The sequence below is a fragment of the Lactuca virosa genome, chromosome 4 (assembly GCF_052849685.1).
Source record: "Lactuca virosa cultivar CGN04683 chromosome 4, Lactuca_virosa_CGN04683_v6, whole genome shotgun sequence".
Lineage (NCBI taxonomy): Eukaryota > Viridiplantae > Streptophyta > Magnoliopsida > Asterales > Asteraceae > Lactuca > Lactuca virosa.
The window spans coordinates 70,971,779-70,984,364 of record NC_136429.1 but is presented as its reverse complement, the minus strand read 5'-3'; the positions used below and the strand labels follow the sequence as shown (position 1 = coordinate 70,984,364).

Sequence of the window (12,586 nt, the reverse complement as noted above, 5' to 3'; positions counted from 1 at the left end):
AAGCACTCACATGGCTTTTTATGATCGTTATGCTCACACACTTCAATCATCTCAAACTTTTCCTTCATGAATTTATTGCTGATAGTAACTAGACGAGACGTTCGTTGATTTTTTCAAAAGTATTACTGATTCTTCATGTCTTCAATACCCACTTTCCTGCATGGTTCCCACCGTAATAATTGAGGAATTATTAGTTATATTTTTAATGATAAAGACACCCACCACCTATTTGATGTTATGTCACAGTGAATACCAGAAGTAGAATTGGTGTATTTATAGGCATTACACGAATAGTTTTTTGTTTATTTTTTCATAATTCCTTGGTTTGATGTCGATTTGAGACTTTTGGTTACTCTTACACTCATCTCATCTACATTTTTGTTCTTTGAAGGAACCGGTATTCAAGCACAAGTCGGATCTCTTCCTCAATATGAAGGCAAGTTCTTTTGTATGGTGTTTCTGTTTTTTAAAGTCCATGTAATTCAACTAGTTTTTGTGTCTGACGAAACATTAACTGGACATATAATATGCCAATCATAGTTTTCACTTTAATAAGTTCAAAGTGGATGAACCATGTAGCATCACATAAGTACAAACACTTCATACTTTCAAACCAACGCACAACATTAAGAAACCATGCACATATGTTGTTTTTGATGTGTGCTATTTTATTTTTATTTTTGAAGTTTGTGTGAAGACTATTTGATGCTATCTTGCAGTAAATGCTCTTCGTGAAATAGCGGAGCAATTGGGTAAAAGAGATTGGGATTTTAGCCTAAACCCATGCGATGGAAATCAAAATTGGTCAACACCCATAATCAGTACAGAAATGCCTGTTTATAACAACTCTATTAACTGTAACTGCTCCTTTCCAGGAAATGTTTGTCACGTAGAGTCCTTGTAAGTTGTATTGTTTCATTTTTGTATATACTCTACAAATTTAACAATACCTTGTAAACCTCCAAAATTAACACTTTTTCGTGTTATTTTCTTTTTGTCCCTTGGACTGGTGGACTAAGAGTTCAAAATGAGATATTCATAGAGGATTATAATATAATTTCCCTAGAGAGGTATAACTGGAATTTGTCATATAATTCAAGAGTTGCAACTTTGCTTTATGAACAGACGTCTCAAGGGGCAGGATCTTGACGGTGTTCTTCCCCGATCCCTGGCAAAGTTACCTTACATCAAGATCATGTAAGCCAAAGGCTTGTGTTTATACCTCTATCCAAATTAAAAATAAAAATAAAAATAATGATTGATATATACCATGGTTTAAGGCATCATTATGTCGATGATTGTATCTTGCAGTGATCTGGCTCGTAATTATCTAAGTGGCACCATACCACGTGAATGGGCTTCAATGACCACACTGGAGTACTTGTGAGCTCTCTCTCTCTCTCTCCCTCCCTCCCTCCCTCCCTCCCTCCCTCTCTCCAGTTTATATTTGTGATTTTGAAAACTTTCTAAATGGAAGCAACTGTGTCCTAGGTCTGTTTTTGTGAATAATTTGTCCGGAGGAATCCCAACATATTTGGGCAACATAACCTCACTGGTATATCTGTACGTTCTCTCACTCACACTTCCGTTTCTTGCTCTCTCTCTCTCTCTCTCTCTCTCTCTCTCTCTCACACACACACACACACACACTCACTCTTAAGATAGTACTTGAATAAGTTGTGATCAATAATGGCAACTGTCCATTAGGAAGATCTTACCTAAGGAAGAATTATATATATGGGGGGTCTAGAATTTCACATAAGTTATAAAATGATTTTATGTTTGATGGATAAATAAATATCAGGAGTCTGGAGAGTAACATGTTCTCTGGAATTGTTCCACCTGAGCTTGGAAAACTAGAAAATTTAGCAACCCTGTACGTAAGCCTTCTTTGTACTGCATATTTACTTCTACTTTTCATGATTATAGATCATGATGTAATTGATAAAATATTTCTCTACAATGGTTGTTTTCAAATTAATTTGTAGGATCCTTAATGCAAATAATCTTTCTGGCAAGTTGCCAATGGAGCTCAATAACCTGAGCAACTTGAAAGAACTGTAGGCACACTCCATCCTTCCAATTTCCAAACTAATGTTTTAAATAGCTTGATTTTTCTAGCCATTGATGTGTTGTTTCTTTTCTCACATAATTTTCTAAAGTAGTTATTACTACTTCTCACACATTTTCAGCCGTTTAAGTAGCAACAATTTCACTGGAAAAATCCCAAGCCTTGAGAGCTGGAGTCAGCTTGAGGAACTGTAAGTCTGTGGTCATCAGTACTGAATCATTGTAAGTCTATTCCTTCTTTTTGCTTCCTATCGTTTCCATCTTCTGTCCTCAGAGAGATCCATGCTAGTGGCCTAGAAGGACCAATACCTGAAAGTGTTTCCTTCTTGAGCAATTTAACAGAACTGTAAGTTCAAAACATTCTCCCTCGATCATGATTTTCACTTCTTTCTATTAATTCATGCTGTAAGTTCTAAACTACATGTCTTTATGTAATCTCTGTGCAGACGGATTTCTGATTTAAGTGGAGAAGGCTTAAAGTTTCCAAATCTGAGTAGGTTAACAAACATGAAAACGTTGTAAGTGTTGGTAGAATTTAGAAAACTAGTAACAAGTTCTATAATTTTAAAACTGGTATGTTCAAGAATTTTGGTGGATGTTTCAGGATGTTGAGAAGCTGTAATATAACAGGGAAAATTCCTGATTATATATCAAATTTATCCAATTTGAAGCATTTGTAAGAGTTCCCCGTATTCCAATTTTGCTTCAGCACATAATTTGTATCCTTTGTGTTTCTACGTTATGATCTTCTTTAGTCTTTGTTTATATTTCCTGAAGTATTACTTCTGTCTATATTTATGTACGTACACAGAGATCTCAGTTTCAACAATCTGAATGGTGAAATACCAGACCTAAGTGGACTAAAAAGTATTGAAAAAATGTAAGAAAGATATCCGTTTACTTTATCGTCCATGTATGATTTGCTTCAACCAAATATCAAGATTATTATTGTTCATGATTACAGAATCATCTATATTTGCAGCAATAATCAAATCGGAAGTATATTTCAATAAAAGAAAACATATTCATAGTGTTCTTTAACATAGGAAAAAGGAAATAAATAAAGGATACTGCTGTAAATAGTAACAACGTTATTTGGTGAAATGACTAGATATCTAACTGGTAACTCCCTGAACGGAAGTGTTCCTACATGGATGATCACCAATAAAGATGTTGATCTGTATGTTTTTTCGAGCCTCATTTCAGCATTACTTTTGTATATGGCATCGGTAATCATGAAGCTCAACATGCTCTTGTTTATAATGCAGTTCAATAGATCTTTCCTATAACAACTTTAGAGAAAATACTGTCCCATCAGGTTGTGATAGATCACTGTAAGTTTTCAGCTCTCAAATGCTTTTTTCATGTGCACATAAAAAGTTAAAAACTGAAGTTAAAAGTTTTCTTTCATTCATCAGGAACTTATACAGAAGCTACTCTACTGGGAATAATTCGTAAGTTTAATTATACCCTGCTACTATTCTTCAAAAATAAATGCAACATTTATGTAATAAGAGATCGAGACACCAATTAAGTTTCTCATGTTTGATTTTGTGTAGAGAGCTTGCGAAGTGCCTTCGTCCTTGCATCCAGAGTACTGAGCAACATTGTTTCCAGTAACATTGTGTTTCCATAATATTAAAAACAAATTAAGCTGATCCCTTTAATGTTTCTCCAGACATATCTTCAGTTCATATCAATTGTGGTGGGCCAAGAGTTACCATTGGAAAAAAGACTTATGAAGCAGATGAAGATCCAGGTGGACCTGCAATTTTTGTTCGTTCAAACGAAGATTATTGGGGATATAGCAGCACAGGAAGTATATGGAAAGTTAAGGACAACCTTATTAAACACGTCACAACTAATTTAACTCTACTCACTATGAAAGACGTTAAGCTTTACACAAATGCTCGCAAGTCTCTATTGTCTCTTACTTACTTCGGGCGTTGCTTACAAAATGGAAAATATACAGTTAAACTACATTTTGCAGAGATAGTTTTCAGAGATAATAGATCTTACCATAGTCTTGGAAGACGTTCTTTTGATATTTATGTCCAGGTTGAAAATTCTTCTTATGTAAATGAAAAGGATTAATCAAGTAAACAACAGCTAAGCATGTGTTTGTTTGCATTTTAATTTTATTTTTTACTGTTTGCAGGGCATAAATCAAGTGAAGAATTTTGATATTAAGAATGAAGCTGGTGGAGTCGATAAGCCCAGAATAAAGATAATAAAAAACGTATGTGTAACTAATGGAACATTAGAAATCCGGTTCCACTATGCAGGGAAAGGCACAACAGCCACCCCTCAGAAGGGAGATTTTGGCCCTCTGATATCTGCCATATCAATGGAGTCCGGTATGCTTAATTATTATCCACATATTTTAGAAAAATTTACTTTTCATCACAAATCTCTTCTAGTGATCTATTTATAATCTGTTTAGATTAGATGACTTACTAATATATTTCTTTCTATAGAGTCCAAGGCTCCAACTCATGGTAAAATATTTGCATATGCTGCTGGAGCGATGGCTGCACTGTTGTGCCTCAGTCTCATAGTTCTTGGTATCGCATGGAAGAGGGGTTATATATGGGACAAAAATTCAAGAGAAAAAGGTGTTTGATTTACTACTCAATTTAAGAAAATTAAGTTTATATCATTGAATATCCTAAGAACTTGCAGCACCCACTGCCCAAAATAGGCAGTAGGCTCAACAGACATAGTAAACTTATTGTGGAAAATGTTGCCTCCAAAATTAGCAAGTGGCAAATAGTTCAGGGGTTATTTCTGTAACTTATCATTTACTATTCATAGTTTGACTATGAATAGTAATATAAGTGTGAAATGTTTGAAAATGAGAATGGACGGTAATATGGATTGGCAACTTGTTTGGTAAATATTAGGCGCATGCTTTTTGGGTCAACAATGGAGGCGCAGTATAAACAAGTCAAATTAGAAGGCGCAGCAATTTTTGGACGAAAAACTCTTTTTTCTTTTCCTTTCATATTACATTCCCTTTGGCTATAAATAGCCTAAGCCATTTTCATCATAAACACACGAACCAAAATCAAAGTATATATAGAAAAGCATTAAATATATATACTTATACACCACCGTATATTTTAGCTCTCCCACTCTATTTGTAATCTCTTTCATAATCCCTGTAAACACTGCAAATTATAGTGAATTGTTTTTCGGCTTCCTCCGCCCGTGGTTTTTTCCCGATTTGGGTTTCCACGTAAATTCCTGTGTCTCTATTCTATTTATTTTATTCGTATTACATTGTGATTATTACGCTTTGATAATTTTTGATCCCATTCCGCATTGAGCTAATATTATTTAAGTCAATTTGGATCCGTCGTATTTTACAACAATTGGTATCAGAGCATCCAGGTTGTGATATTAGCTCGTTGGGATCATTTTATCAAGTAATTAATCATGTCTTCGGTAAAATACGATATTCCACTACTGGATCGTAACACCCGATTTCTGTTGTGGCAAGTAAAGATGAGAGACATTCTCATTCAGATGGATTTACACAAGGCGCTCTTGGGTTTCAATAAGATGCCCGATACATGGACCGAAGAAGAAAAGGAGATGAAAGATCTGAAGGTTTTATCCCAGATTCGTTTGCACTTTTCAAACGATGTTTTGCAAGATGTTCTAAAAGAAACGTCAGCGGCTTCTTTATGGCTAAAGTTGGAACAACTGTTGATGACCAAGAGCTTACCAAACAAGTTGCATTTGAAGCAACGGTTGTTCAATCTCAAGATGATTGAAGGAGGCTCTTTAGCTGAACATATATCCACATTTAAAGAGTTAGTAAATAACTTAGAGAATATGGATGTTCAGTATGAAGATGAAGACTTGGCTCTATTCTTACTATCGTCGTTGCCAGAATCCTATAGCCATTTTCGTGATACTATTATCTATAGCCGTGACACTCTAGTTTTAGATGAAGTCTATACAGCTTTGGATTCAAAAGAGAAGATGAAGCATATTACTGGTGGTGGTTCAAGTGATGCTAAAGCCGAAGGTTTGAATGCCAGAGGAAGAACAACAGAGAGAAATAGAACTTCTCAATCTTCCAACAGAACCAGATCCAAGTCAAAAGGCAAACGAAAGTTTTGCAACTATTGTCACAAGAAGGGACATGTGCTTGAAGAATGCTTCAAGTTGAAGAACAAAGAAAAAGAGAAGACAGCAGCAAATGGTAAACAAGCTAGCACTTCGGGTGAAGCCGATCTAGCTGAGGTCGAAGGTATTGGAGAACTTTTGACAGTTTATTCAGATAAACTGGATTCCACTGGTGATTGGATACTCGACTCTGGTTGTACTTTTCATATGTGTCACAACAAAAGTTGGTTTTACACATTTGAAAAGGTTAACCAGGGCTATGTGTTGATGGGTAACAATACTACATGTCCAGTTCTTGGACATGGTTCAGTCAGGATCCGTATGTTTGACGGAGTTATTCGAACCATGGGGGATGTTAGATATGTTCCTGACCTCAGAAGAAACTTGTTATCTCTCAGTTCCTTTGACAAAAAGGGATACGAGTTTGCTGGTAAAGGTGGAGTTCTCAGGGTATTCAAAGACGGTTCCGACAAACTGAGAGCCGAACGAAAAACCTCAGATCTTTACTTTCTTGACGGGCAAACAATTTCGAGTGATGCTGCTGTTGTGTCAAAGTCTTTTTCTGATCCAGATCAGTCCCGTCTTTGGCACCTTCGACTCGGCCATATGAGTTTTCAAGGCATGTCAGAATTGAGTCGAAGAGGTTTACTTGGTCAACAAAAGATTGTTGATTTGGATTTCTGTGAAGACTGTGTATATGGCAAGGCAAAACGAGTGAGGTTTGCAAGTGGTATCCATACAACGAAAGGACCACTTGATTATGTTCACTCGGATTTGTGGGGACCGGCTCGAGTTGCTTCAAAAGGTGGAGCTATTTATATGCTCACTATTATTGATGATTTCTCCAGGAAGGTGTGGTCTTTCTTCTTAAAAAATAAAGGAGACGTTTTCTCTACCTTCAGAAATTAGAAAGTTCAGGTTGAAAAGCAATCAGGTATGGTGGTAAAGTATCTTCGTATGGATAATGGACTTGAGTTTTGCTCAAAAGAGTTTAATGTCTATTGTCAAAAGGAAGGCATTACTCGACATCGCACAGTAGTCCATTCACCTCAACAAAATGGTGTAGCTGAAAGGATGAATCGCACCATTAGAAGGTCCGGTGTATGCTTTCTAATTCCAAATTGCCAAAGTCTTTTTGGGCGGAGGCTGCTTCGAATGCTTGCTATGTTATCAACCGATCACCATCACGAGCAATCGAGAAGAAAACTCCGTTTGAATTATGGTCCGGTAAACCTGCAAATTATTCAGATGTAAAACCATTCGGATGTCCAGCGTATGCACGAGTTGACAATGGGAAGCTAGAACCAAGAGCAATCAAATGCGTTTTTCTTGGGTACAATCAAGGTGTAAAGGGTTACAAGTTATGGAGCTTTGATTTGAAGAAAATTATCATCTCAAAAGATGTTACTTTTGATGAGTCTGCTATAATTCAACCAGTTGCTGACTCTTCTAAAAGAACAGATGCATCAGATGTATCATCCGAAGCAAATAAAGAGAATGCTCAAATGGAGGTGGAGTTTCCTACTTCACCTACCACTAACCAGAGTACAAATCAGCATCAAGATTCTTCTTCGTCGGATGAGCATGTTGTTGGTGAAGATTCAACACCTTCACAACCACAAGCTACTACTCCAAGCATTGCAAGAGATAGACCGGGAAGACAGATTATTCCTCCGAAGAGGTATGCTGAATCTGATTTGGTTGCCTATGCTTTTATTGTTGCTGATAATATTGAGTCTGCAACGGAGCCTGCAAATTATGACGAGGCTATCAAATCTGAAGACTCAAATGATTGGATGCTCGCTATGCAAAATGAGATGGAATCTTTGCAGCGAAACAGTACTTGGAATTTAGTTCCTATTCCGAAAGGGAAGAGACCAATTAAATGCAAGTGGGTCTACAAGCTCAAGGAACCTGTCAACCCAAATGATAAACCAAGATACAAAGCTCGGTTAGTAGCTAAAGGCTACAGTCAGATTCCTGGTATTGATTACACTGACATTTATTCCCCAGTTGTCAAACATACTTCCATTCGTGTATTGTTGGGGTTGGTTGCTTCTAACGATTTTGAGTTAGAACAACTTGATGTCACTACAGCTTTCCTAAATGGTGAGCTTGAGGAAGAGATTTTTATGCAACAACCTGAAGGTTTTGTAGTTCCTGGAAAGGAGAACTACGTATGCAAATTGAACAAAACTCTTTATGGCCTCAAGCAGTCTCCTAGACAATGGTACAAGAGGTTCGATTCTTTCATGACCAGTCACAAATTCAGCAGGTGCACCTATGATAGTTGCGTTTATTTCAAGAAAGGTGACAATGGTTCAAAGATCTACTTACTCTTGTACGTGGATGACATGTTGATTGCAGCAAAAGATATGAAGGAGATTCAGAAGTTAAAAGACCAGTTGAAAGCTGAATTTGAAATGAAGGACTTAGGAGCTGCCAAAAAAGATTTTAGGTATGGAAATTATTCATGACATGAAGTCTAGGATCTTGCATCTTTCTCAGAAAAGTTATATTGAGAAAGTCCTAAGACGCTTCAGTATGCACGAAGCAAAGTCTGTCAACACACCTTTTGCAGCTCATTTCAAGCTATCATCCGCTTTGAGTCCTACTAATGAGACTGATATGGCTTACATGGCACGTGTTCCATACTCTAGTGCTGTTGGATATTTGATGTATGCTATGATCTGCACGCGCCCTGATTTGGCTTATGCTGTTAGCATGGTTAGTAGATACATGGCGAACCTGGGGAAAGAACACTGGAAAGCAGTACAGTGGATTTTTCGTTATTTACGCGGTACGTCTTCTATGTGTTTACGTTTTGGTAAATCTAACACTGGGGTGTTCGGATATGTTGATTCAGATTATAGCAAAGATTTGGATAAACGAAGATCAATTACAGGGTATGTGTTTACTCTAAATGGTTGTGCTGTTAGTTGGAAAGCCCAATTACAGTCTACAGTTGCCCTGTCTTCTACCGAGGCAGAGTATATGGCGATTACAGAAGCAGTTAAGGAAGATATCTGGTTGAAGGGGTTATTTGGAGAACTCGATGATAGAATAAAGGTGACCACAATTTTCTGTGACAACCAGAGTGCTATATTCTTGAGTAAAGATCAAATGTTTCATGACCGAACAAAGCATATTGATATTCGTTATCATTTTGTGCGGGATATCATTGAAAAAGGTGATTGTGTTGTGGACAAGATTCATACAGATTATAATCCCGCTGATATGTTCACCAAAAGTCTTCCTATAGTCAAGTTCAAATTATGTTTGGACATGGTGGGTGTTTCTGATCGCAGTTGAGCCTGAAGGCTCGTGGTGGAGGAAGTATTATTTATTTTTCGGAAACAATTTTTTCTCTATATAAAATTTGCAGGTTCTTATGGAAGTTTTAGAGTTTGATGAGCTATAGGTTTTGACTAATCGTAAAGCATGACTTGCTTAATTTTGATGTCAAGGTGGAGATTGTGGAAAATGTTGCCTCCAAAATTAGCAAGTGGCAAATAGTTTAGGGGTTATTTCTGTAACTTATCATTTACTATTCATAGTTTGACTATGAATAGTAATATAAGTGTGAAATGTTTGAAAATGAGAATGGACGGTAATATGGATTGGCAACTTGTTTGGTAAATATTAGGCGCATGCTTTTTGGGTCAACAATGGAGGCGCAGTATAAACAAGTCAAATTAGAAGGCGCATCAATTTTTGGACGAAAAACTCTTTTTTCTTTTCCTTTCATATTACATTCCCTTTGGCTATAAATAGCCTAAGCCATTTTCATCATAAACACACGAACCAAAATCAAAGTATATATAGAAAAGCATTAAATATATATACTTATACACCACCGTATATTTTAGCTCTCCCACTCTATTTGTAATCTCTTTCATAATCCCTGTAAACACTGCAAATTATAGTGAATTGTTTTTCGGCTTCCTCCGCCTGTGGTTTTTTCCCGATTTGGGTTTCCACGTAAATTCCTGTGTCTCTATTCTATTTATTTTATTCGTATTACGTTGTGATTATTACGCTTTGATAATTTTTGATCCCATTCCGCATTGAGCTAATATTATTTAAGTCAATTTGGATCCGTCGTATTTTACAACACTTATAAAGTAATATTTCTTTGTGAAATGCACATATTTCAATGGTAAAAAATTATTTTCCTGCAGATCTAAGAGGATTGGATTTGCAGATGGGTGTATTTACATATAGACAAATCAAGGCTGCCACTGACGATTTTGCTGATTCAAATAAACTTGGCGAAGGAGGGTTTGGATCCGTCTACAAGGTGACATTCTTAAGACGTTAATTTCATTTTTTACAATCAACATTGTAACTATATGAAACTTCACCAATGTTAAAGATAAAAGATCAAAGATGAAAGAAAAGAAGAATCAAATTAAGGTGTCACTTCCAATTAAGAGCCTAAACCTCAAATTTATGAATCACAGGGTACACTATTAGATGGAACTCTAATCGTTGTGAAGCAACTCTCTTCCAAATCAAAACAAGGAAACCGTGAATTTGTGAATGAAATAGGCATGATAGCTGGTATACAACACCCTAATGTTGTAAGGCTACATGGGTTTTGTGTGGAACGCAAGCAACTACTGCTTGTTTATGAGTACATGGAAAATAATTCTCTAGCACATGCTCTATTTGGTATTCTCCTTTTCTTCTACTTCTTGAGTAGTAACTTCCTCCACCCCCATAAGAACTTTGAAGTGTGTGTACATATATATATATATATATATATATATATATATATATATATATATATATATATTACTTTGTGGATTAAAAATATCTAATCATTAGTCAAATTTCTAAAATACTATTCAACAATGACCAAAACCAACATCATCAATATATAATATAGTGATGACAAATGAAACACATAGGTAGCTATAATGTGAATGGTTTTGAAAGAAGGTAATGTTGCAACATATATGTATGAGTCGGTTCTCCATTGATAACAAATTTCTTAATTTAAGATGCTTTTATAAAATCTCAGAGCAGTATAACTATAAGTTGGAAATTGAGTGGCCTACAAGACAAAGAATTTGTGTGGGAATTGCAAAAGGCCTGGCTTTCCTGCATGAGGAGTCGGTGCTAAGAATGGTTCATAGGGACATCAAGGCGACTAATATTCTCCTAGATGATGACCTTACTCCAAAGATATCAGATTTTGGTTTGGCAAGGCTTGATGAAGAAGAGAACACTCACATCATGACGAGAGTTGCTGGAACTATGTGAGCAACAGTCTCGCTGTCTTTTCTAATAATATCATGTTTCTTTTATTAATTACTTCCAGTTTTCTTTTGTTCAATTTGCTTTTGGCATCTTCAGAGGGTACATGGCACCAGAATATGTATTATATGGATACTTAACCTACAAAGCAGATGTATACAGTTTCGGGGTTCTTGCACTGGAAATCGTTACTGGAAAAAACAATATGAAATATACGCCACACGATGATTGCTTTTGTCTTCTTGACTGGGTACAACTTATTTCTTAAAAAACACAGTTTGATCCTTCACCACAGTACTCCTAACCCATTCACTGTTTTATGATCATAAATGTGTTTGTCTTTTCTAAGGCTGTTGTTCTGAAGAAAAAAGGGCGTTTGATAGACTTGGTGGACCCGCGGTTGGGTTCTGAATTCAACAAAAAAGAGGCATTGAGAATGATCGAAATTGCTCTATTATGCACTAATGAGTCCCCAGCTCTTAGGCCTATCATGTCTGAAGTAGTTAATATGTTGGAGGGCCGTACCAAAATCGAGGAACTAAATGTAAATGTGAACACGTCTGAAGAAGAGAACAGGTTTCAGGCACTTGGTGGGAAATTTGAAGGGATGCAGTCACATGAGTTTGATCGAACAGATATACCTATTAATCCAGCATCTTCCAGCTCAAATGACCTCTATCCCAACAGTCAAATTTCTCAAAAATCTTGACTCATACTTGCATAAGCACTACTTATTTGATATCCTTTTGTAATGGCCATATGTAATATCCGTTTTCTAACAATTAATTGTAGTATATTTATATAATTCAGTGGAACCTTTTTTAAGATATTCTCTATAATAAACTACTATTTCTTACCGGTTATGTAATATGCAAACTGTATGTTACATCTTTATCTTTTCTTTATCTTTATATATGTTAACACGCTGTCGCGCACGTATTAAACAAATAAATTTATCACTGTTGGTTGCACTAAAAATATAGCACAGGGAAGCAGGGTCGAATCCTCAGGGACACAGCCTAAAAGTCAATGCCTTTTTGCATCAGGCACATCTAGTCAAGAAACAAAGTATAAAAGGGGGGTTTTTGATTAAAACTAATAACTAGAAATGCAGTGA

General features: G+C 36.2%; 1 protein-coding gene across 2 annotated transcripts; it reads left to right on the top strand.

Annotated features, from left to right (window-relative positions):
* Positions 1-261: 261 nt before the first annotated feature.
* On the top strand, positions 262-12,337 carry LOC145105350 (putative leucine-rich repeat receptor-like serine/threonine-protein kinase At3g14840). Of its 2 annotated transcripts, XM_079042471.1 has the most exons (24): positions 264-436; positions 720-900; positions 1,126-1,197; positions 1,312-1,383; positions 1,492-1,563; positions 1,805-1,876; positions 1,989-2,060; positions 2,193-2,261; positions 2,345-2,416; positions 2,517-2,588; positions 2,675-2,746; positions 2,882-2,950; positions 3,182-3,250; positions 3,339-3,404; positions 3,489-3,524; positions 3,630-3,664; positions 3,749-4,128; positions 4,229-4,427; positions 4,548-4,685; positions 10,389-10,507; positions 10,671-10,881; positions 11,234-11,471; positions 11,569-11,719; positions 11,819-12,337. In XM_079042471.1, exons 2-24 carry the CDS (start codon positions 830-832, stop codon positions 12,176-12,178), a joined length of 2,787 nt encoding a protein of 928 aa, XP_078898597.1. In that variant the 5' UTR covers positions 264-436; positions 720-829; the 3' UTR covers positions 12,179-12,337. The 2 variants fall into 2 exon arrangements, with proteins under 2 accessions (XP_078898599.1, XP_078898597.1); XM_079042473.1 differs by lacking the exons at positions 10,389-10,507; positions 10,671-10,881 and having other exon boundaries at positions 262-436.
* Positions 12,338-12,586: the final 249 nt, after the last annotated feature.

Coding starts and splice junctions, on each gene's coding strand:
- LOC145105350 (XM_079042471.1), top strand. CDS start 830: ATGCCTGTTTATAACAACTCTATTAACTGTAACTGCTCCTTTCCAGGA. Junction 2,589..2,674: donor TTAACAAACATGAAAACGTT/GTAAGTGTTGGT, acceptor TGGATGTTTCAG/GATGTTGAGAAGCTGTAATA. Junction 4,686..10,388: donor CAAAAATTCAAGAGAAAAAG/GTGTTTGATTTA, acceptor ATTTTCCTGCAG/ATCTAAGAGGATTGGATTTG.